The sequence below is a fragment of the Urocitellus parryii genome, chromosome 11, assembly GCF_045843805.1.
Source record: "Urocitellus parryii isolate mUroPar1 chromosome 11, mUroPar1.hap1, whole genome shotgun sequence".
Classification (NCBI taxonomy): Eukaryota; Metazoa; Chordata; class Mammalia; order Rodentia; family Sciuridae; genus Urocitellus; species Urocitellus parryii.
In genome coordinates, this window is record NC_135541.1 from 72,066,769 (window position 1) to 72,093,370 (window position 26,602).

The 26,602-nt window shown below is 39.3% G+C and overlaps 1 protein-coding gene across 5 annotated transcripts in view; it reads right to left on the reverse strand.

Annotated features, from left to right (window-relative positions):
* Positions 1–7,146: 7,146 nt before the first annotated feature.
* The window catches only part of Tgfbr3 (transforming growth factor beta receptor 3), a 188,623-nt gene continuing 169,167 nt past the window's right edge, over positions 7,147–26,602 (reverse strand). For all 5 annotated transcript variants that reach the window (XM_026403098.2, XM_026403096.2, XM_026403097.2 and 2 more), the window contains 3 exons: positions 23,632–23,676; positions 20,965–21,072; positions 7,147–10,399 (listed from right to left, as the gene is read on the reverse strand). In XM_026403098.2, the coding sequence (XP_026258883.1) occupies positions 10,281–10,399; positions 20,965–21,072; positions 23,632–23,676 (272 nt within the window). In that variant the 3' untranslated portion in view covers positions 7,147–10,280. The remainder of the gene's footprint in view (positions 10,400–20,964; positions 21,073–23,631; positions 23,677–26,602) is intronic.

The following is a 26,602-nucleotide window of genomic DNA, read 5'->3' on the forward strand; positions in this document are numbered from 1 at the left end:
TTAGTGGCAGGTGGTATCACAGTGGCATTTAGACACTTAGGCTCCTTCTGCTGGATCCATTTGCACACCAAGTATTTTGAGATATGGCATCCATCTTCTCCGGTACTTGTGAGGCTTGGTGAGAGGCTCCACCTGTGCTAGGGTATTGTACACTACTAGAAACTTCTGCTGTAAAGGGTGTGTCTCATTTTAGCTCCCTTCCCCATCTGTGACAAAAAAAAACCCTTCAAGTACATTTTGTCCTATTGTTCTTGACAGAGAGCCCAACACATGGTCACCTGCACTACAAGTGACATCAGACTGCACTGGCACACTTTGTAGGTGGTGATTGGATCAAGGGATGCTTTATCTTTGAGCAAATCCCAGCCTTTTCTTTTCTTTTCTTTCTTTCTTTTTTTTTGAGACAAGTTGCTGAGGCTGGCCTTGAACTTGTGATTGCCTGCCTCAGCCTTCTGAGTAACTGAAATTACAAGTGTGCACCCTGATTAAGAAGGCACACTAATTAATAAGGCCTGGCTATGGCTCCCTTCTAATCAATTCACATACTGGGCATAGGTACTGAGCTAGATGAGGAGTAAAAGTCACATATTTCCAAGACCCTGCACAAAAGCCTATATATCTTCACCATATGGGGGATGTGGAAGTTTTGCACTTTATCTGGCACCGTGCCTGGAATCAAATGGGTTTCATGTGATCAAATCACCTGTTGAAATTTTTCAGACAGATCAAGGCCTTGGATCTTATGGGGCTAACAGCCCATCCCTTTGTGCATAGGTAAACACACATTATCGAACTACCAAGTTCTATAATAGTATGATCTTTACCAGTTAGCATGATATCTTCAATATAATGGAACTAGATAGCATCACTGGGGAATGTCCATTGCCTTTTTACTTAAGTGAAGGTGAATTGGTTTTGCAAGCCTAGTTTTAAAGGAACATTGAAGAAAGCATTAGCTAAGTCCACAAGTCTTGCAAGAGCCAAGAAAGAATGTGATTATTTTCAGCGTCTGAGCAACGTTAGCATCGCAGAATAGATAGGAGGTATCACCTTACCCACTAGAGTCAGTGGTCATTCTCTAGGTTCCATATGGAGGGGTGGAATGTATGGATACAGCTTGACATGACTGCAACCATCTCAAGTTCTAACCACCACAATTGCCCCGATAACCCCCACTGGTTTTTCCTGAATAGTTTCCCAGCAAATATAAGTACATAAAACCATTAGAGTGTTACATGGGGCTTTACAATCAGTCCCTGGTTCCAGGGACGCACCTGACTCTTCAATATTATCTTAAGCTACCAGGTACCTTTCATCCAGGATGAAGTCATTTTGTGCTTACCAATAGATACAGCCCTCTTTCTGACCAAAATTGCAGGGATCCAACTGGTCTTTCTACCACCAGGACCATGCTTCTGTCAGTAAATCACCCAGTAAGCTGCACTCTGTTCAGTCCTGGATCTGTCTGCCTTTCTTTCTTGGGTGTCACAGCACTTTGGAGCCAGTCATCTTATACTAGGACAGAGTTGTTTTGGAACACACACTCATATCAAGTAGTGTTGTCTCAGTCATGTGGTTCCTCCTTTAATTTTTTTCTCTTTAATGAATTCTCAGTAGTGATAAATGGAGAAAGTCATTAAAAATCAATTCATGCTGTGACCTTCTGAGGAAGGGAAGGTGATGTCATATGACCTTTATTTTAAGTCTGAAATCAAATCTACGTAAAGTAGTTTTCACTTCCTCTAAAAAGGAAGGAAATTTACAAAGACATCAAATATGCTAAACTCAAACTTTGGATTATTAATGACATCTGTAAAAATTAATCCATCCATTTGTTCATTTTCAAACATGTCACATTGGAAAGAGCAGTTCTATATGTTTGACTTGCTGTGAAAAAAAAAGATGCTTATATTTTCTTTGAAAAGGCACTTCGTAATATTTCTTCATTTTACAGAATTATTACAGCATTCACAATAGCAGGAATGAAGGAATGCTTTACAAATGAGTTTTGCACATGCATTTATGGGGAAGGAGGAAGAGGAGAGGAGCAGTGCCAAATTATCAAGAATGGCTTATTGAACCAGGAGAAGTCTCGAATGGACCTGATATGAATCTGCTTTTTATTTACCTGACAACCTTTTCTCTAATTTTTGGAATAAAAGAAAAATAAATCAGATTTTTTTTTTTAATAATGAAAATCAGACAACACCAAACTCTTACGTAAGTCTTGGAATTATAGCCTTTTATGGGTCCTGGAATCATTTAAGAATTGAATGAAAACTATGACTTATTGTCATATGATAAAGTCCCAATAAGTTAGATCTATTTCTAGTTGTTCTACTTGTCTGTTTGACTAATCTATTTAACTATTCAAATGCTAATACCATGGTGTTTTATTACTTGATTTTACACTAAAATTCTAATATCTCTTAAGGCCAGACCACCCTCGCCATTCTTTTTAAAAATTCAAGGGTGGGTGGATGAACTTTTCAATAAGTCCTTCCAGTAGAACTGAATAATCATCTGGAAGAAAACAACACAACAAATCTTATCACACATTAAAGTATGGATTAAAGATCTAAATTTTTAAGATCAAATTAAAAGATATTTTAGAATGTATCTAGAGTTAGAGAACCCTAAGCAAGAGAGGAAAACTAGAGGTCAAAAGGAAAAGATAGACATATTCTACTACAAAAAAAAATAAATTTTTTTTTTGTTTTGCAATATCCATTATAAACAGAATGAAAAGAAAATGATATACTAGGAAAATATTTGTCCTACAGACATGTGACACAAAATTTCACCAGTGTAGAAATTATTTTATTTTATTTTATTTTTAAAGAAAGACTCTTTTTTTTAATATTTATTTTTTAGTTATCGGCGGACACAACATCTTTGTTGGTATGTGGTGCTGAGGATCGAACCCGGGCCGCACGCATGCCAGGCGAGCGCGCTACCGCTTGAGTCACATCCCCAGCCCAAAATTATTAAGAAAAACGCTTGTTCTTTAGAAAAATGGACAAAGGAAATGGAAATGCACAGAATGACCTGGGAAAGATCCATGATTATATAATAAGGATTTAAAATTCAATGTCAATGCAGATAATACCAATTCAAATAATGAGACAATCCTTCAACCACCAGATTGCCAAAACTGAAGGCATGTTAATGCTAGTAACACCAAGAGATGATTTTATTAATTCATCCTAAGAACTTTGTGTGAACATCTCATTTAATATTCACAACAATGCTAAGAAGTAGATTTTTTAAAAAAAATAAAACTAAGGAAATAGCTCAACAACAAATGGTAGAGCCAAGATTTAAACCAACACAATCTGATGCTTGGAGTCCAAGCTGTTTCAACATGCCGAGGAGATGGGCCTGGAGCAGCATGAATTGTGCAGACCTTCAGAGAAAGCAATATGGCCTTAAATATTAACGCCATCCCAGAAATAAAAAAGCCATCAGGATCTTGGCATTATCTATTCTTTGGCTACTTGGTAGAATTTACCTATAAAACTGTCTGGGATATAAAATTATATATATATATATATATATATATATATATATATATATATATATATATATTTTATATATAAATTTTTTTTTCCCCTAGAGACAGGGTCCTGCCAAGTTATCCAGGGTGCTCCAAACTCAGCAACTCATAATCCTAATGGTCTCAGCCTCCTGAGTACCTGGCATTACAAGCCTGCACCATTTAGTTTTAAATGTTGTGTTGTTTTGTTGTGAGTACATTTGAATTTTTAATAATTAAAATTTTATTTCCAATTTCAGTTGCTTCTTAAATTAGTTTTGGCAAATTATATCCCCTCTCCCACCCAGAATGTATCTGTGCCATTTACCAAGTTTTTGTCTCCCAGTTCCCAATCCACTCTCCCCTCCCCTCCCTTCCCCTCCCACCCTTCCTTTTCCCTTCCCCTCCCCTCCCCTCCCCCCCTCCTTGTCTTGCCTTTCCTATTTCTTCATTTTCAAGTGTTTAGCACCAACGGAAACACCGCACTCCTTCCAGGCCTACCAATCCAGATTTGTTAGAGTCTTTATTTCTAACTTTCCCTTGGAGTAGAGTGTTGGACTTAGGCATCTTTGCCAGTGCAGGCATTAGTCTAGCCTTCTATAAATGGTTATGAAGTTTCCACTGTTCTGGGCTTGCTGACTTTTTATTTTTGGCTTTGATTCTGATCCTTCCAACCCAACAGTTGCTCTTTCTCTGCCTGTTGATGCTGGAATGAGGACTCAGCAAACCACACTCAATTTAGTTTTGATAATCCCAACCCTAGGGATGCGATTTATTAACCTCGGTGTTCTCTCTTTACCTTTTCACCCCAAGGACACCTGCTTCACTGAGTCTGATTCAGTTCAGACTCTGAGTGACTACCCACATTGTCTGAGTTTTCTAGTTTATGCAAATGAAGTTGTTTATGGAATTTCTTATTTCTTAAAATCTCTGCAGTGTATGTTGTATCTTTTTTTTTCCACTCCTAATACATGTATTTATTTCAACTTAGTTTTTGTCGATCTCTAGTAGTCTTGCTATGTTGGGTACTCTTTTATTTCCAAACTTTTCCCCCAACACCAGCAATTTACAGCTATAGATTTCTCATAAATTAGTGATTTAGCTGCATGTTTGAGTATATATTTTTTTATTATTCTTCAAGCCTGTATACCTTCTGTTATGAGTTCTTCTGTGTTTCATATTTAAAAATTGTCCTTTTCATATCAATTTCTCAACTATTTGAATTGTGTTAAATCAGTATTAAGTTCTTTGATATTTGCTGAGAATTCCATTATGGTTCTAGCTGTGGTCAATTTTTATAAAGATTTCATATTTACAAAATATTCACATTTAGAGGCGCAGGATGTTATGTGTGCCCATTAGATCAAGCTTAATTACATTGTTTAAATCTTCCATATTCATAGCTTTTTGATTTATTAATTCCTAAGCATGATATATTAAAATCACCTATGATGATGAAATTGTCAGTTTCTTTGATGTTTTTGCTTTAAAGCACTAGACTGCAAAGGACATACACACACATATATGCATGCATATGGATATATAATAGATGTATATTAACAGCAACAGAGTATGTTGGCAGAAATCTAAAATTAACGCTTCTAAATGTCTCTTACTAGTGATTAGGCCATATTCATTACAGGAAATAGTATGTAGCCATCAAAAAGCATGGATTGTTCTGCATTTACTAATCTACAGGGAGTTTTGTGCTAAGTGAAAAAGGCAAGTTATAGAGCATGTGTACTGTGATCCTATTTTTTAGTAAACCAAACAGAAATCCCTTTATCTACAAATGTTTCAATATGTTTGAGTTTGAATAATAACTTTTAACACCAGTTTCCTCAGGGAAATGATTGAAGGGTTTGGGAAGGATAGCAGTAAAAAACATCTTTGTTCTCCTTCACCTCCTACAATAATAGTATCTTACTTAAGCAATTTAGGATAGGCCTAGGAAAAGAGATGTGATCAGCACTCATTTTAGGGGAACCAACAGGAAGATGCGGGCATGTGGAAAAAGACAAGTCACAAATGTTATGATCCCGTCTTTGTTATTAGAGTGGGATGTGCCTATTGATATGAACATAAGGAAATGTTTAGGAACATACACTTAATCAATATTTCTGTAATTAAGTAGAAGGCTTATTGAGGTTTTTTCACTGCTGCAAATACATGAATTGCTTACATTCATTTTACACATACATATTATGAGAAGTAGCCCCATGCATGCTACCTCTCCCATACAGTTCTGGACAATTCATAGACCTGCTAAAGCCCACTGGTTATCACCTGAGTCTCTTCTCCTCTAGAAACATGGAGACTTTAACAGAAATAGTAGCTCACCTGTCAGTTTCTCCCTCCTATTCTCCTAAAGGAGCTGGCTGCAGGGGACAATCTTAGTACTGAAAATTTGCAGGACTCACACCTGTGACGACTCCAACCTCACTTAATCAAAATGTGGCTTAAGTTTTTTATGCTGTTCCCACTCTGTGGGCAATGAGCTGTGGGGGGCGGGGGGCATGAGGGCTGGGCTAGTGGCCTTGCTTCCAAACCATCTAAGACACTAACTCTGAAGAGGGGAGGAGAAGATAGGGACATGGCAGTTTAGTCTGTAAAAACATATTCAACGTTAAAACATAATCCTTGATAGTGAAAGAAAACTGTTTGGGTAGTATAAATTTGTCTGGTGGGAGCACGCCAAACAGAACTGAGCTCCAGAGAGATGAGAGGGGTAGCTGGAAGGCAAGCAGATGACTCTCATCTGAACCATGCTTAGGAGTTTGAACTTTATCCCGAAGGCAAACCAGGGGAATTACTTAAAGGGTCCAAGTTGGGAAGTAACATGATTTGAGTGTTTTCAGGATTCGTTTGGCTGTGTGGTGGAGAAAGAACTGGAGAGAAGCAAGAGGGGGAGTTGGCATACTTGTTTGGAGGCTGTTGTGGCTAAATCAGCTCAGGAGGTAATGGCTCTTGGGCAGTTGGTAAAAGCAGGATTAAGTGGGAATAAGGCAATGGTTTGGAGAAAGGTATTCTAGAGGTAAGATGACTCTTAGACTTAGGAATCTGGGGATGGGGAAGGCAAAGAGGCTCCAGTTAGATTCCTAGATTTCTGTCTGGGGCAACTGGGAGAGGGTGTCTCCAAATTGAGACCAGAATGGTGGAATAGCATTGGAGTATTCAGGGGGATGAAAATGGAAGAGCCTAAATACACATTATTTCTCTTTCTTTGACTTTAGGCAATTGACAGAAGGCCCAGAGTGCTCTGCTTTGTCCACCCTCCCCTCTGCTCTCAGAGGTCTCTTTGCCTTTCTCCACCATCTTCCCCATCAATGTAGCAGACGATACAGGTAAGAGAAAGTCACAGAGAGAAAGCGGTGCATTCAGTCTGAGGGTGGAATTTAATGATGACCAAATCAGACACGTGTTAATAATTGATATATATCTTTTTTATTATGCACAGATAAAGGACTTAAAACTGTGGTTATCAAAACTATACATCTAAGCATGTTCACAAAATCGCTGACACACTGACAGAAAAAAAAGACAACAGGGGTGTTCAAACTGGCCACAGGGATTTTCGGGGTACTCTTTTTACCCTCATAGTTGATGAAAAACAGCAACAAAATCAGGCTCATTCAGGAAAAACCAGAAGAGAGAAGTATTGTATTTGGAAATTGATAATAGTCCTTTTTAGAAAAACATCTGTCAGTTTCATGAACAACCCCTAGATAAAACAAACAGGAAAAAAAAAGTCGCATACAGGACTCACCCAACAAAATGTGCTCTGTTAACACAACCAGCAGTACAGTCATCATTCAAACCATGAGGTAGTTACAGTACAAAAAGACTGGCACGCGTGTGCGCGCCCCACACACACTCAGTCATGCCCGCTGAGAACACACGCAGGAAATGGATTTACAATCTTATTACCACACAAGGGAAAGACCATTTTGTGTTTAGAAAATGCTATAGAAACAGCTTAGACAGAGAGATCTCTGACTTCAAAATTAATTTACAGAATTAACAGCTGGTGAACACCACATGGTGAGAAGCTATAGGATGTTACACAGACTTGGAGTTCAGAGCCTTTCAACAATAGCTTCAGCATCCACAAACAAAACAAAATGGCCTTTGCAAATTACGGGCGTAGCCTGCAGAAATAACACATGACTTGGCAGATAGAATTGAGTTCAACTGGAATATAAAAACAGTTTTAAAGAAACTTGCAGAACATGTTATAAAAGTAGAACTTGTACTTTGTATTAAAACTGTGAAGATGAAGCAATCAGAAATGCTGTAATAAGAAGCTGGGGAGAAAACACACTATTTTTTAATGTTCATTGTTTAGAAACATTTCAGAAATACCTAAGGACATTCACTCTCTGAAATGGGATCAGGTTTCATTTTTAGCACGGGATTTCTTGATCTTTAAATAATACTTCTGACAATGAGACCCAAACAAATAAAGGTGATTTTTTTTCCTTCTTTTCTCTCTAACTCTCTTTTTAAAATCTTTTGGTGTGCATCTATAAATTTGTAAATTAATTAAAATTATTTATAAAATCATTGGCAACATAGTATCTCTCTCAAAAATATACATTTAAATATATTACAGAAGTTTTTTTTTAACCCTGTCCATCTAAGAAATGAATTTTTTAATACCTCCTCATAGCTAATTTTGTTTTTAATAAGATGGAAAGGGTTTCTTTAAAAAGCAAAGAACTGATCGAAAGAATTCACAGTAACTGAAATTAAACATTTCATAGGGAGTAACTTAAATTTATCTAAAACACTTAAATATATCTTTATACACTTTTTTGTAGTAAAATATAGCTATAAGTGACTTAAAGACTCTAGTCTTCTTTGAAGACATCTTTAAATTTTTTTATACATAGAATATGCTAAAACAATACATTCTGCTGAAGGTTAGGCAAAGCGCATTATTTTCAAACACAGGTAGCGTAATTCAGGTCCTCCACTCTGATACCCTTATGTTAAAAAGAATAAACTAAAGGAAAACATTTCTCTAGTCTTGTGTTGTCTTCAATGCATACATGGAAATCTGAAAAAAGTTCAACTTATCAATGTAGGTAGCCTGGAAATCTCAGTGCTAAAGTAATCTGATTTGATTAAAATTATCTTGATTGAATGTCTACACCTATCCAATCAATCACTAGTACTCAATGACTGGATGATAGTGATTTCCATCTCCTCTTACTTGTATTACATGTAGATACTCCCTAAAGATTTGAGTTTCATCAGCATTTATTATTCCACTTGCAGAGGACCAGGCACAACTGCTTTATTTTTAAGGGCAGTAAGATTTGCTTATAAATATTTGGGGGTGGATCTATTTGTTTTATTTATGGAATCCTAACTCATTTGGGGGAAATTCTGGAAAAAGAAAACTATTTAACTTGCATTGAAGCTGTCTTCAGAAGAAAATGATCTGGCGTGGGAATCCTCTTCTGGCGTTCTTTTTAGCATAAAGGTATCGCTGAGCTTTATTTAGCTGCAAAGTGGCATCATATTATTCCATTTCATGACATTCACTTCAAATCCTTTTGTAGTTTGGGATATATTTAAGGCAAGAGAACTAAAGTAATCCAAATGAGTGCCTTTCACCCTATTGCAGCTCTGTCTTGGCAGAATTGGTGAGGCTCTTCAGATTACCTATAGGACTCCAACAGGATCTGCCAGGCATTTGTGTCTCATGGGGGCTTGGATTTTACAAAATGGCTTATTAGAAAGGTTGATATGTTTTGAGTAGAAATTCTCATTCTACCAAATATGACTTAAGAGTAAATTCCAACTCTGGAATCATAGAACATTTTCATAGGGGAATGAATTTTTCTCTTCTTCAACTGAGAAAATGACTGTGCCAGATGACATATTATACACTTCTACTTACATACATAGATCAACTTGCAAATTTCTCCTCAACTTTACAACTGACTCTTGCCCCAATTTAGACATTAATTTATCAGGGAAAAAAATGTAGGAGATGGACACAGATCAATAGTTCTTCCAGATTTTGGCTATCTTCAATTTCTATATGCCTATATGAAATATGAAGTTTGCATTAAGACATTTTTGTAGTTGGTGTAAGTGTGGGGAGACACAGGAAGCTGACAAGGCAGTCAGCACTGGTTTTGGCCCAAGACACAAGAAAGGAATGTTGCCTTGACATGTGGCAGGATGCAGTCCCCAAGGGCAGTCAACACCCAGCTAACCACACATCGGACCCCACAGGGCATGGCAGGTCAGAAGTGTGCATCCAAAGATGCCCATTAGACATGGAGGAGCGCTTAGAAAGCCTTAAAGCATTTCTTTTGTTTTATGTCTTGGTTCAGATATAAAAGAATCTTTGGCCACATCTCCTCATTGAATCTGCTGTCTAGCTGTTATCCTTTTACCACCGCCTTGAGTCTGGGTAAAAACTCAGGGTTCCAAATTATGGATGTTCTCACCTGGACAAAGCAGCATTTAAAAAACTGGCATGTGTTTCACATTGAAAACCCCCCAGCCTGTGAGGGGCTGGTGGAGAAGGCCACCATCTTAGCTTTTGCACATGAATTCTAGTGTGTTACAGAAGTCCAGGGGTCACGCTTACATTGGCCATGGTGAGGGGTGAATACAACAGGTGATCTTTACACTGAAATTCACTCTCCCTTTACAATGGAACCAAATTCAAGCCTTCTGAGTCTGGACGCACACCATCAGCTGTCGCGGGCCCAGCTGGGTCTGGCTAGGCTGTGCTGCTGCTGGAGCATGGTGTGCTCTGAGTGCTACCGATGCTGTGGGCTGCACTGCTGTTTTCAGAGGCTGGTGGGGAGGTGGGGACTTGCTGTCTTCCTGCTGTCTCCCCTGTAGTTAGTAAAGAATTAAAGCAAAAGAAGGTGCATGTTACATGTGTGGAAAAGAATCTTTCCCCCAGCTTTGCCATTTATCTATTCTTTTTCTCAGCCACAGGCAGAAGCAAGTAGCCCAGGTCCTGGATGGCTGGAAGACCTTACCTCGTAAGGTTTTTCTGCTTGTTGCTTTGCTTTGAAAGTCTCACGCACAGTGAAAAGAGGAGGGTTTTCCTGTTGGCTAATAGGCAATCTTAGTGGCTAAGACCTCTGACAGTTGATGACAAATGCTCTGGATTTCAGAGCCTACAGCCTTTGAATAAAAACCACACACATCTGGACTGTGTAGGACAAGTGACCAGTACCTACCTGAACTTAGGAAATGCTGTACCTTCTCTTATAAGATATTATACTTTGGAGGCTGAGACCTTTAAATTATAATAAGGAAAACTTGGCAGTTTGGGAGCCTTTTTATTTTTGGTGCTAGGGATTGAACCCAGGGGCTTGTACATGCAAAAACACATGCTCTTCCAATGGCTACACCTTAACTCCTGGAGGCCTTATTTTCTGAAAGCTCTTGTTTAAAACTGGGCTGGTGAAGTCTAGATTGTGCCCTAGCAACAGCAGAGAGTCTTGTGTGCCAAGCATACGACCTACCTAGGAAGTGAGAAGGGGAGGGAGGCTGCTATGGGAAAAACTTTTTGGGGAAGGGGCTTAGCTATTTGCACATAAAGACTGCAGTGGTTGCCAGCAAACACCCTCCTTCCAGGCTGAGGTTTGCTGCTGAGTGCAACGTGAGTATCTCCTAACACATTAAGCATCCCACTTTTCATTACACACTCCGCTGCATTTCAGCTAAACCCATTCTTTGTGCCAAATGTGCAGGGCTGTGGAGAGGGAGGAAACCTCGGGTCACACACATGGTTTGCATTTAACAGTGCAAAAGACCCTAGAATTAGTCTTCTCTTCAGCAAAACTGGCCTCAGTGCAACCCTCAAAAAATGGCTTTAGGTAGGGAAAATTGATCAGGGCTCTCCAAAGAAATGCACTGCATTTTCTTTAAAAACTCAGAGCACAAACTCCATAAACTTCTTGTAAGCATTCTCCCCCCTCCAATGTAGGAAGCCCCAGAGGGCCAGGTTTGTTTAGGAATGAGCCTGCTCTTTCCTGTCATGCTGAAATACACATCTATCAGCTGGAGATAAGCAACCCTCCCTTCTGCTTCATTAAAACAAAACACCCGAGCAAATGCTCTGCCCTCCAAATACAGGAACTCGAGCCCGTAACTTCCATTCCCTTTCGGGGGGGCCCCTCAAAAGCATCTGCCAAAAGAGCAGCTCTGCAAAATGTAGAACCAGCTTGTGCCCCTGGGTCTGGTTACAGTTCTTGCTGTCACCCGTTTTATGAACTAAGCTCCACACACGTTTGCATCGGCCTCAGAGCATTTATGTGCTTGCTGTATGGCTGGCCCTGTGTTTCCTCTAATTATCTTTTCTTCTGGGATTGGTGAGATGGAGGGAGAAGGGGGTCAATATTCCCAAGAAGCAGGGAAACTATATTTACTCTTCTTTTTTTGGAAAACTATATTTTAGACCTTCACCAGCATTGCCCCTTACCCTTCATGTGTAGTTGTAATTAAGGGTGGGAAATCTGCTTCAATGGCAGTAACTTTCTGCCAAAGATTTACTTTCCCCAGAGTGGGAGCTTATTTCTAGAAGAGGATCAAATCTCAATCTCAATCTCAATCAATCAATATCTCTCTCTCTCTCTCTCTCTCTCTCTCTCTCTCTCTCTCTCTCTCTCCCTCTCTCCCTCTCTCTCTCTCTCTCTGTGCTAGGGATTGAACCCAGGGCTTTATGTATGCTTGCCAAGTCCTCTACCACTGAGTTACACTCAAGCCCTGATATACACATCACACACCACACACACAGACACACAGACACCACACACACACACACACTCCAGAGAACTAAACAACTCTTGATAAATTTCAAGAATTCAGCCCCCTTTCTGGGTACAGTGGTGCATGCCTATAATCCCAGTGGCTTGGGAGGCTGAGGCAGGAGGATCAAGACTTCAAAACCAGCCTCAGCAACTTAACGAGACCATGTCTCTAAATAAAATATATATAATTTTTTTTAAGGGCTGGGATGTGGCTCAATGGTTATGAACCCCTGGATTAAATCTCTGGTACCAAAAAAGAAAAAGAAAGAAAGGAAAAAAAAATAGAATTCAGTTCCTTTATAATGTCCATGTTGATACACACTCAGCTGGATACTCATGTTATCAATTAGAAGGAATAATGTGGCTACACATGAGCCACATTTAAAAAATCTCTTTCCCATTTAAATAAAGAATACACCAGAAAAGCAGGAGGAAAGCCAGCCCCCTCCCTTTGGGCCCTCCAGGCTTCATTTACTCTGCCTCACAGAGGTTAAAACCGGATGGCCTTGCCTCCTCTGGCCACAGTGGACAAGTGCGTCTCTTCCAGAACATGACACGTGCTTGATTATTCAGATTCAGGAAAAGTGCCAGTACCATGCCCTGCCCAGGAAGTCCGAATATTTGCTTTCCGGTGTCTATTTGCCAAATATAATTTGTTGCCATGTCAGTTTATTTTAATCAGTGCCCATTAAAAAGAAATCTTTCAACTTTTAGAGTTTCAGAAACTCTTGGCCTTGGAAACACTGTTCAAAGTAAAACTCCAAACAACAAAACAAAGAAGCTCCTACCCTTGAGATTGCGGGGTCTTTCACCCAGGAGGACGAGTCATGTTAACGTAATGTTCTGTGGACTTTGATCCAGTAAGGTGTTACGGAGAATGTGTCTGAGCATCTGCTTGGAAATGTTTAAAACTCCTTCTATAGACAAACTATCCCTTCTACCTCTGGCTGTTTCCACAGGCAAAAGATTTCTCAAAATAACCAAATTAAAAAATTTATTTTTACCTTTTGGCAAAATTAAGAAAAAGATTTTTCATTGTCAGGTGGAAAAATTCATCATGGGGAAGAATGTTAAATGTGCCAAGAAAGTTCTTCTTGGATTCCACTTAGAATTCTGCTTAGAAAACCAACAGTTTCCTGGGAAATCTGTGATGGGTCCTTTAGTTTTCTGCTCTCTGTCACAGTGACACTGGCTTTTTGGAATACCCACTTTCTCCAAAATATCCCTTAGGTGTCAAATATAATCAGGGTACTTCTGGAGGAGATGCGTAGGGATGACCCTGTTGCTAAGCAACACATGGAAGAAGTTTGAAGAAGGCTCCTTGCTCATACTATCAAACTTGACCATCAGAGACAATGTGTTCAGAGTTTGTGTGTTGTTCCTAAAATTTAAAACCACATTGAGAGAAGAGAGATTGGAGGAGGAGGGAGAGTGAGTAGGGGAAAGAGGCATGTGGTGCCTGGAATACTCTGGAGGAGGAGGGTGTGCTGAAGGAGAGAATCTCATATCGGTCTGTGGATGAGCCTAAACAGTGCCAGAAAAGTTTAAAGAAACAGAAAAAAAAAATTTCTCAAGGGAAAATCTGTTTTGTTTCGTTTCAAGAGTACCTAGAATTTAACACAGGGGCACTCAACCATTGAGCCACATCCCCAGCCCTATTTTGTATTTTATTTAGAAACAGGGTCTCACTGAGTTGCTTAGTGTCTTGCTTTTGCTGAGGCTGGCTTTGAACTCACGATTCTCCGGCCTCACCCTCCTGAGCCACTGGGATTACAGGCGTGCCCCTGTTTTATTTCTTTAGCTTAGCCCAGTGTTGTCTAGATCTGATTTTGTGCAACCTCTTGACAACCTACTTTACAACTGGATTCTTATCTCTCAGCCTTTCACCACGCAGGTCCTAGGGAAGAAGTTCTCTCTGAGAGATGTGAATAACGTGGAAAGGCTATATGGGGAAACAGTAGTGGAAGAGTTTAAAAGAAAGATGAGAGGAATCTAGATTATTTAGCCCAAAGCAGACTGAGTGCAAATACTGCCCTTTAGGATGATTGCAAAGAGAAGGCTGTTCTTTATTTCCTTGGAGGGCAAAACATGAGGAAATGAGTTTAAATGGCAGACACAGGATACAAGTCAGAGAGAACTTGCTGGTTATGAGGATTGGTTGGTTACAGGGAGAATTTATGGAATCTTATTCTTGGGAGATAGTTAAGCAAAGGATTGAAAACCATATGCCTAGGTGATTTAGATTTAATATTCCTTGATTCTGTAAAGAACAATACTTTCCTCTAGGCCTATGTGCTGACTGTAATTTTGTAGCAATCAGTGTCAGTTTCTTGATATCCCAACTAATTCTCAGGCCAACTCCTGCAAGGAGAGGGAACTAAGCTACCTTTAGTTTAGAGGTCTTGAATCACTTTTTATCATTTCCAAAAATTGTTTCCGCATTGTCCAGGCTAAAAGAACTTTCTTTTGCATGCAAAATATCCAGGAAGGGTAGGTTAGATGTTGTTATAAGAGAAATAAATATAATTTTCCAAGGTGGGAATTAAAACCTTTCAAAATATCCTGCTTACTACTTCCTTCCTATATTCCTGCAGTGTGGCCAACCTGTTTGCACCTGCACTTTGGTTTTCTGTATCTTACTTTAACTTGATTAAGAGGATGCACTCAAAGTCTGACAACAAGAATGAGAGAAGGGGGAGAGAGAGGAAAAAGGAAAGAGAAAACTGGGTAGAGGAGGAAGGCCATCTTTATAACCTCTAGGTGTGACTATCATCATAAATGAGCTTGAAGCTCTAGATTGTTCAACTGCTAGTCCTGTTACCTGAGCCTGGTATATTTACCATATTCCCCTTTAGTATATGAAGAAGATCCCTACTTCACGAGTTCTTAGGGATGAGATGCTTAAACAATAAATGCATATGAAAAACTTTTTGAACCCCAAAGTCCTATAAAAATGTAAGATACTTGAGCCTGCTCAGACGTGTAAGCAGGGAAAAAAAAATCCAAGAGTGGAAGGAACACTGTGGTTCACAGAGCAAAAGAAATGTGGAAGTTTTGAATCAGGCATGCCCATCCCAATCCCTCAGACTTGGATTCAACAATCCTCCAGTGGATGCACCATGTGTTGTTCTTAAATCAGAAGTCTGAAGAAACCCATAGTTCAGAGAGTCAGTAAGACCTTTGAGTTAGGGGCATCTTTGGAGGCCCCAGTGTTTTTAGAGGTCCAAGGTTTCACCCAGGTCCTGAGCCTTGCTCTGATGAAAAGAGAAGGAACAGGAGGTTAGGCTGAGGTGAAGGGTGAGTGTCAAAAGAGGATATCCCAGGTACCAGCTGGACAGATGGGAACCCTCTGTGACTGTACAGAAGGCAGGACCCACTCTTCTTTTCCCCGGAATCTTCCATCCTTCTTTTATACAGTTAAACATAGAGAGTTAAGATACAAGTCTTAAGCTTTCCTGGTGTCTCTGTCCCTGTGTCTTTTGTCAAGGAGCAAAGCCCCCGCCAAACCTTCTGACCATTCAAATCCTTCCCCCTTCTTCTCAAGCTCCCCTCAGTTACTGTGAGAGTTTTGGAAAAAACTCAATTCTTAAAAACAACACTACTTCCTGTTCTGATGAGACTAGTCTTGCCAGTTCTCCATCTTTCTGACAAAATTCCCTAAGTTGTTGCTTTCCTAATGGTTGACATTTGTGTTCATATTTGGGTTTCTACCTGAATCACTGTTTATTGCCAGTCTGTCTGGTTATTCTCTTGCTTCTAAAATATGTAAGCTCCATAAGAGCAAGGCTCTGTAGCATTCACTGTTGTGCTGCCAGTGGCTAGAACAAACAGTGTTCAAACTGAAGGGCAGCTCAAAAAAGATTCACTGAGTGAAAGAATGAATAAATGAGTGAACAAACAAAACTTAGCGTATACTAAAAGGAGGCAAAAAGAATGATCAAAATACATGTGAATCCACCTGCTTTCTCCTACTGCTTTCACTCTGGTGGCATTTTTCATAGCTGGACACAAAGCCTGGCTATCCGATAGTAGGAGTGCTCTTCAAGTCTGTTATGTGCTGATTGACTGACTTGTGGTGAGAAAGCAATATCAAATACATCATTATTAAAAATTTTTAGAAATGTGAATCATAAGTTTATTCTCTGCTATGCAAGAGAAAGATGAAAGTATTATAACTACATGTCCTTTGAATATGTAACAATAGAACAGAAAGACTCCAAATCCAGAAAGTAGGTTCCAGGCCTGACTGCTATAACTATGTAACTCTGCATAGTTGCATCAGTTTGCTGGCTCTGTTCTTCCCTATGTGAAAAGGAGATTTTGAAGCAGATAGTAATTTCCTAAGAACCCCTCTAGAGCAGCTGATTTTTTAAACACCAAGGCAAGATTTAGTGTAGAGACTGTGTTCTGTATGCACACACAGACTGGCGTTCCCTCTGTAAATTTCACCAGAATGACAGTGAATAAATTTTCAAAAGGCATAACCCCATTAAAAACAAAGATAACAGGAGTGAAGACAACAGCAATAAAGTATTGGAGGCTGCTGAAAAAAATAGGAGAATAACTGACTTAAGAGAGCGGAAACCTAAGCCAACAGTGGGAAGGCTAAGGAACAACCAATCTGTGTCACAGAGTCCTCAGAAACTCGGGAAATGGCATCAGGAACAAGAGAGGGGGAATATAGGGCTAAAGGGGGATAGATGAGCTTCTGTGTAAGAAGCAGTAAGATTTTTCTATATCTCCAGATTCCACCAGGCTGGGACCCTGCCCTTCCTCACCAGGAGGAAGACTGGAAGTTTACTCTTTCAAGAGAGTGAAACTAAGAGTTCCAGGAATGTCAGCACCAGTACAGTGCAAGAACTGCACTCAGAAAGTGCTGGGTGAACATGCTTTGGGCTCTCTCGGGCACTGGCTGGCCTGACAGGAGCTAAAAGCAAGTGGCCTTGCTTCTTCCAGCACCAGTGAACAAGACTGTCTGTCTCCTCCAGAGCATAACTTAATTATCTACACTCAGGAAAAGGGCTGGTACCATACCCTATCCAGGAAGTCTGAATATTTGCTTTCCAGTGTCTATTTGCCAAATATCATTTGTTGCCATGTCAGGTTTTTGTTTTGTTTTGTTTTTGCTTTTGTTTTTGTTTTATGGTCCTAGAGATTTAATCCAGGGACACTTTACCATTGAGCTACCTTCCTAGCCCTTCCATTTTTTTTTTTTTTTTTGAGAAGGGGCTTGCTAAGTTGCCTAGGGCCTTGCTAAATTGCTGGGGCTGACCTCGAACTTGAAATCAATCTCCCTTAGCCTCCAGAGTTGCTGGGATTACAGGGCCACCGTGCCCAGCTCCATGTCAGTTTATTTTAATCAGTGCTCATTAAAAGATCTCCCAACGTACACCTTCTGGGTGGGAAACAAGACCTGTTTTATGGAAAACTTAATAAGTAATGACCCTGAGAGGATCACCAGGAGGTGATGTCAGGGGCTCAATAAAACAAACCTGCCAGATAATTCTAAAGAAGTTCACAGTTAATACCTCCTGCCTGCAAACTAGAACTTCCCCCATTCTGAAACAATTCCAGATTAATATTCTCAGATAGACTTTAAAAAAGAAAAAAAAATCCATAGGAAAAATTATTGGAAAAAAAAATCAGTGTATTAACAACTCAATAAATGACTGAAAGATAAAGATGAGGAAATCTCCCAGAAATAAAGAAAGGAAAAAGATGGAAAAACCAAAGAGAAAGGAAAATTCAAAGACCAGTGAAGAGGTTCCACTTTCAAATAAAATGGTTTCTAAAATAAGAGAATATATAAAACAGGAGTGAGGAAAAGAAGGAATTCTAATTAAGATCTTAGTATCAGCATTGAAGGACAGGGCTCAATCGGTGCTCAGTATCATGTATGAAAATATACCCTAAATCAAGGGATTCTACTATAGCATTTCTTTCAGAGAGAAAAATTAGGCCACAAACAAGGGAATCAAGAATCTGAATGACCTTGAACTTGCCAATAGCAATTCTCAGAGCTAGAGGACTATGAATGCTTTCAAAATTCAGAAGATTTACTGAAAAATAAAATGAATCAGTACAACACCTGATATGTCTGAAAGCATTAGAGGAGACTGAGATAACTGACAGAGTCGGCAGATGAATTCATGATAAATATATAGAAAACTAAACCAGAACTGGCAGGGAGACTTAACCCTAGAGGGAAATAAAAGCCTTTTTCATGCTTCTATGACACTGGGATTTCTTATGAACAGTCTGCAAAATGAACCAGAGGCTACAGCTTTGAATAAAAAGTGATCTTGAGGCTATATTGTAAGTGATGCCAACAGATTTTAAGCCCAAATGACAATGTCTATATACCCTTTACCTTCTGAATTGGCATAATTTTGCTGGAAAGCATCACAGGAAGCATTTCCGTTTTTCCTTTAATCTATTTACAAATCTATTTCTGTATGAGAAATACTTTCAAATCCTCTGGTTTTAGGGACAGGGTATTAGTAACAATAACCATCCAAGTTCAAGGAGCAACATAGGCTATCTCATTGCTACACTTTGCTTTTTACCAGGTTTGTGCATCTGGCTGTGGACAAGAGTCTAGGATCATGGGTGGGTGGGGGGGTGGGTTTCAGTGGGTCATGTTCTCATAGTGAGCACCATTTAATTGCCCTGTATTCTGCCTGGATCTGGCCTCCTGATCCACGATTAGATGTGAGGGTTTGAGGGTGAGCTATGACCAAGACTAGTTGGTGGTTGAGCAGGCACATGGAAAGCATCTGTGGGTGACTAGGCTGTATAAAATCCTCAGGGCTACACAGTCTTCTTGGAGTACTTTCAAGTGCATTCCCAAGAGACAACACAGACTGCCAACAGCCCAAGAACCTCTCAGCCACGCAGGAGGTTGGAAAAAGTTATGAAGAACTTTGTTTGAGATCTGAACATGTCAGTATTCCTGTGACAAAAATGATTTACTCTAAAATACTACTCAGTTAAAAGTCGTCCCTTCTGGTCCTTTTATAAACTGTTCATGAGAATGAATATCCCTAAATTGATTCATTGATGTTTATATAATACTTAGAATCATTACATTTAAGAGCCTTATTTTTTCTTTCTCTCACATGAAATATACTTCACTCAAAGGTTGCTAATGAAGACCAATAATTTGAGGACTCAGAGCCCTATTATTGTTTTTGCTGAGAGGTTGGCTTTGGGTTGGGTGAATTTCCCATGTGAAGCACAAAAAGGTTTGTTCCTTCCTTTCTAAAACATTTAGTCAGGGGGTGTAGTATTTGAAGCAAAAATTTGAATGAAAAAGAGTTTGAAATTTTAAGTCACAGGATGTCTGTGTCAAGAGAGTAAAAATGTAGTGTCTCAAAATGTCCTTTAGTAGTGCTTTGTGTTCCTTTAAATTGGTCATCCTTTTAGCTGGGCTGGTTGAATGGCCCAAGGTGAGGCAAAAGATCAGAACATTCAGTGGTCAACAGAGAATAAAGTTCTAAACACAGAGGCTGAGACTGCCTCTTGCCTCAAAATGATCCATCTAGCACTGTTGACACAGGTTCACAGTGTAAACAAGTACCCAAGAGCAAATAAGACCAGCTCCCTAGGCATGTCTCAAAATGCATGCCATTCCTTCCCATATTTGCAGGGAAACTAGGAAAGAAGCAAGAGAGCAGTCCAGGGCTCCTTCCCCACTGAAATAGAGATCCCCTTGCTAAGCTTGCATTCTGTTCTGGCATCAGAAAGGGTTTCTAGTTCAGGCCAATAGCTTTCATGCCTGGGACTTGGTTGGGAGCACACTGGAGTTTGAGGGGCTTGGGAAGCTAAGCTTAAAAACGAAGTGCTTTGTTTCATTATTTCTTTTTGATTCATGAAAAAAATTTTGAAAATGTAGCCTTTTATAGAAAGACATGAGAATTTTATGTTTATCAAAGAAGATAAACACAGCATACACACACAAAAAAAAAAGGTTGAAAAATTCTGGGTTAAGTCGTTGATTAGGTACTCCAGTGGACAGTGTTCAACACCTTGGCAGATGTGGTAGTAAACTCCTGGCTTCCTTTTTAACTCCCTGCACATTTATATGTCTATTCTGAAGTCTTTATCTTTGGAGGAACTGCTTATATTTCCAGTTTGTCTACATTAACTTCCTTTAAACTCTAAAGATAAAATAGCTTTATTAGAAGCCAAACTTCAGCAATGTCATGATTGTTATGAGCAGAAATAGTTTAAACATTCCTTTTCTATAACTGTAAAAACAAATTATATATATATTTGGGGAGGGTGGTACTGGAGATTTAACTCAGGGACACTTTACCACTGAGCCAAAATCCCAGTCCCCTGATCCTTTTTTAAAATTTTGAGACAGGCTCTCACTAAATTGCTGAGATTAGCCTTGAACTTATAATCCTCCTGCCTTAGCCTCATGATTTGCTGGGATTATAGGCATGGGCCAGTGCATCCAAGAGTAAATTATATTTTTATAAAATCCAATCTAGGTCAAATCCATAAACGTGAGAAGAGCGGAAATGAACCTTCTCTCACTTTCATTCATTCGTCCATCCAACAAAACACTGAGTGTCTACTGTGTGGCAGGCACAGGCTGTGTACCAACTGAGAGTCCATAGTCACACTAACCTGTGTGGGAATAGATGTACCACAAGGCCCCTGTCAGGAGTGCTCCGATCACAAATGCTGCAAACGCAATGCCCATCACGGTTAGGGTGTCCAGACCATGGAAAATTTCTATAAAAGAGGGAAACCAATACACAGGCCCTAAGTTAGTCTACATCATACATTGAATTTTATATTTGTTTTACAAGCACCATCATAAAGGTTGAGCACTGACTAATAAAATTTGAGAATGTAATAAGGATTCCAATAAAATATACTGTATTTTGTTACTTGCAACTTTTGGTCAATGGAAAATGAAATTATAAAGCTTCCAAATATTATCAGTTTGCAATTTATTTTGAACAACAATCTAATTTTAAAAATAAAATTTGTAAATTTTGTAAAATGTTAAGTCTGTGGTCTCATCATCCCCCTGAGGACTATTTGATGGAGAGTGTCTTGAAAATTCACAGGTTAAGATGCTTTGGAAAATAAGGTGAACTTTCATCATCAAAATCTGACTCAGGTTGGGGTTATAGCTCAGTGGTAGAGTGCTTGCCTTCCATGTGTGAGGCACTGGGTTTGATCCTCAGCACTACATAAAAATAAATAAATAAAATATTGTGTCCATCTATAACTAAAAAATATATTTAAAAAAAATCTGACTCATTGCTTATTATTCATCGAACACCTCCAATAGTGAGACACACTACACAGAAAATACATACTTAGATTGTTTTATAGTACTTTCATGAATATTTAAAAGTTTGAATGAAAAAAGGAAGAAAGAGGGTGAGAAGAAAGTACAGAACAAGAGTAAACTATGGCTGCGGATTATAACATTTCACCCACCTTATATTAAATCCTCAATCTTAAGAACTACGTATCATGTCATTTAAAGGAGCCTACTCTTTAACACATCTCCAGCCGTGATCTTTCTACAAGGGGAACATAAATACTTCTCTGTAGGGAGTGATGTCAGCTTCACAGTCAGCAAAACATAAATAGAACCAATTGTTCCTCCATTTGGCAAAGAATTTTATATTTGAAATTAATTCCAGGCCACAGAAATAGGATATTTCCTTTCTCTTAAGAAAACTATCCTCTTTGAGTCACTTATAAAAAGTTAAAATCAGTGTCCAAAGGAGAGAAGGTTTTGATAGACTAAAATTTTAAAGACCTCTTTTTTTTTAGTATAAATTAAAGATATAAGGTCTCTCCCCTCAATACTATCTCTACTTTTCACTCTAGTCAGAAGCAACTGATCTCTATATAAATTAAGTCTCTTTGCTTTTCAACTCACTTCATTGTTGAAGATTCAGTAGTAGTCAAATGTGACTCTCGAGCCCCAGCACTGAGAGAGCTCAGGGAAAGTTATGTCATGGTAGAGAACAGTCTGGAAGGATCCACACTCCCAAGTCTGGGCACTGCTCTTCTAGCATGTGCCCCTACGTGTGTTCATTTAAATTCTGAAAAATGAAGATAGCTTTGCCTACACAGAATGAATATGAGGGTTCCCTAGCAAGGACAAGAACTGGGAAGAGACCTACGGAGGTTCCTGTGAACGGAGCCATTTACCTATTTAGCTGAATCTAGTCCTTAGAACAGATATTAAAAGACAATTTGCCTTTTTATGCCTATGGAAGCAAAAATGAAATATAATTACAAGTTTTTAATGAAAACACCTACAAATTCCATGAAAATCAAACTAGGTAAGTATGAGAGATCGTGTCCAAATGGCTCACTCTTTCTTTCTTTCTTTTTTTTTTTTTAATATCTTCATTTTATTTATTTTTACGTGGTGCTGAGGATTGAACCCAGGGCCACATACATTTGAGGCGAGCACTCTATCACTGAGCCACAACCCCAGCACCTCCCCCAAATAGCTCACTCTTTGTAAGTCATGATATTGTTCCATAATCTTGGGGAACAGTTTATGACTTTGTACAAAGCACTCTCCTGACTGTCACATGTATGTTTTAGGGTCAGCCTTGGAGACTAATACTGGGAATCTTCACATACAGATTCTTCTTACAAGGCTGTATCATCTAGAACTCTCTGTGGGTTTCTGGGAAGCTGATTGCCTCAGTGCCAACGATAATCTTGGGTAACTTGCTAAAATATTTCTTGTTAATGTTTTCTTCCATACAAAATGTTGAAATTGGCTGACATAAATTTCAGCTCATCATTCCGTAGTAACTGCTCTATTATTTTCTTAAAGTTCTTTCTGGCCCCCTCTACCCCACCTCTTTGACTAGAGACAGTCTTGAACATGTAGCAACTAGTTCCCTGAGCAGGTAAACATTGTTGACCAACACTTAAAGCTAAGTACTCGCACAGCTGTACGTCAATGCTTTCAAATCATAACAGATATACGCATGCAAATCATTAGCTTATCTCTCTAAAGCTAAGTTACTGCCTTCTTGTTCAGGCCACACATGTTAAATAGGTCAACAAATTAATATTTTAATTAATATTTCTGCAAAGGCAGAAAGGATAGAAGAAAGAAGATGATGAAATAAGGACAGAGGAAAGGAAAAAATTATGGGGGAAAAAAAAGAGGAAAGGGGAAAGGAGGATGAGAACATAAATCTCCTTATCAAACTCCAAGTTTGGCAAATGTTCACTAACCAACTCATTCTTACAAAAGCCCAAGAGGCTTATTTCGAAATAGTTTGCAGAAAGACTTACGTGGAGGAACTGGATTTTGTTGTTCCTTAATGCTTGGAACTTTTTCTGAAACAAAAGCATAAGTCAAGTCACAATGGATTCCATGAAGAAGCCAGGATTTGAGCAGAGGGTTTTCAAAATCTCAGCAGAAACTGACACTTTTCCTATTAATACTTGGTGAACACTCTGTCAATGACCCTCTTCAGATATCAAAACTGTAACATGGGTGACACAGAAATTTTAAGCATTGTATTCTGCTAAGGGTCCATTATACAGGCACTCCAATTTGAAGAAAATTCAAAAGGCAAACACCTAAACTTAGGGAATTTAAATCTAATGGTATATGTGTCTTTGATTTACTTACAAAAAGATTCAATATATTTAAATATTGTGCTTATCCAAGTGTATTTACATTTTATCCCGTGTTTAAAATGTTCTTTTAATTTAATAATTTACACATTTTTGCATCTTTATTCTTCTTCCTTTAATGCTATTGTTTCTTTGAGTATATGTTCTGGTACTGGAGATTGAACCCTGGGTCTCATGCAAGCACCCTATCTCTGAGCTACACCCCCAGTCCTTTTGCATTTTATTTTGAGTCAGGGTCTCACTAAGTTGCCAGGCTGGCCTCAAACATGCAACCCTCTTGCCTCAGCCTCCCAAGTCACTGGTATCAAAGGTGTGTGCCATGTTGACTATAATACTACTGTCTTATGATTCATCACTCATCTGCATTGCCAAAGAAGTCTCTTTGTCTACCAAGACCTTCTGCAGCCACCAATACTACCTCCTTTACATTAGCCCCCAGAGTGAATTTTCCAGAGCCCAGAGATGATCATGTTATTGTCCTGATTAAGTTCTTTGATGACTCCTCTTTGATCATAGGAAAAAAAATTCAAGCTGTTTTTCCCTTAATGGGGGTCCTTCACCCATGCTGCCTTCTCACATTCAGTTATATAAGTTCCCCAAATTTCCCATGCTGCTCCATGTCATCGCACTTTGCAAGTCATCTCCTGAAATGCCTCCTCTCCTAGACCTGCTTGGTTGGAAATTTTGCTGGGAGGCCTTCCCTGACTCTCTCTAGTTCCACCCTGGCCCCCCAGCAGGGCTGGTCTCTTCCACATTGCTCATTTCATCCCTCTTCTTGGGCCACATCACACTCTAATTTGCTGGGGGGACAGAGATTCCTGCCATTTTTTCCTGCCCTGAAGACAAGGTCTAGTTCTTACTCATCTCTATTTCCTCATAGAGTTGGTCTTTCAGGACTGTTTCGCAAAAGTCGATTAAAATGTTGATGTACTTTTTGGAGATGGAGGAAACAAGGAATAAGACTCTTAAAATGTTTGTGTGCTTCATTATTTCTATAATGCTTCATGTTCATGAAGTGCTACAGAGCCAAGATCTCATTTGAGGTTCACCCCAGTGCCGTGAGGGAGGCAGAAAAAGAATTTTTTTCACTATTTTACAAATAAGCAGCCTGAGATTCTGATATCCTGTGATTAGCCCAAGGTCACAGCTGGAAAGCATCAGGGCAGGGGTTGAAACACAATTCCAGACTCCTGCCTCACAGGCTAAATGACTGGTGAGTGTCACTCTGTCCTTAGCTGGAGAACAGGGATTAAGTAAATGCTCAATCACAGACTCTCTGCCCTCCACAGAACAGCATGGACCAAGGGCCAGGATACCACAGCCTCTGAGCTAAGAATGAATTTCACATTTTGAAATGATTTCTTAAAATCAAAAGAAGATGACTATTTCATGACACAAGTTGTATGAAATTCTAATTTACTCCATAAATGAAGTTTCATGTGATCACAGCCATCCTTATTTATATAATATCTCTGATTTCTTTCATGGTATAGCAGTAAAACTGAGGAGTTGAGACACGGACTATATGTGTTCCCAACTAAAAAAATTCTCTACCTGGCCCTTTCTCGAAAAAGGGTGCTGGGCCCTGGCATGGACTCCACCCTTTTTTTTAGAGTTTAAAAGTGATTCATAGTGGGGTAGGGAGGGGGAGCATGGGAGGAACAGACGAACTCTAGATAGGGCAGAGGGGTGGGGAGGGAGGGAGGGGGCAGGGGGTTAGCAAGGATGGTGGAATGTGATGGACATCATTGTCCAAAGTACATGTATGAAGACACAAATTGGTGTCAACATACTTTATATATAACCAGAGATATGAAAAATTGTGCTGTATATGTGTAATAAGAATTATAATGCATTCTGCTATCATTTATTTTTTTAAAAAAATCAATTAAAATAAATAAATTGACTAAGTAAGCCATAAAAATAAATAAATAAAAGTGATAACACGTTGCCAGTGTTGGCACATTCCTATAATCCCAGCTATTGAGGAGGCTGAGGCAGAAGGATCCAAAGTTGGAGGGTTAGTAATTGAGTGAGCTACCACTGGATACAGCTCTGAGGTAGAGCATTTGCCTAGTGTGCATGATGCCCAGGGTTCCATCCCCAGCACTACCAAAAAAAACAAAGTGGTACGTAGTGCCTTTTCCATCTCTATTTCCATCCAAAAAAGAAGGAACACACACCTTGTGTCTGAATCCCCCTAGAAGCAAAAAGAACTTGGGAAAAGTTGACCAAAATTAGCAGTATATGAGTTGATATTTATGAAAATAAAAGTTGACAAGTTGAAAGGAAACAGAATTGTAAATTCTCACTATCAATCATGTCAACTAGGCTGATCAACATGTGTCCTCAATGGTCCAGCTCGAGGGAAACCACCAGATGAATCAGAGCCACTATAATTGACTGGTGCCCCAGGAGCTGTGCATCATGGTGGCTCTGGGATGAGGAGATGGGCTAAAGTTACACTTCAATAAATTACTAAGAAAATGTAAATGTGTGTTTTTGTTCCTTTTGGGGGTGGGCAGTACTGGGGATCAAACCCAGAGCCTTACACGTGCCACGCAAGTACTCTACCACTGAACTACATCCCAGCCCTGACCATGTGTTTTCAAGGAAAACTAAT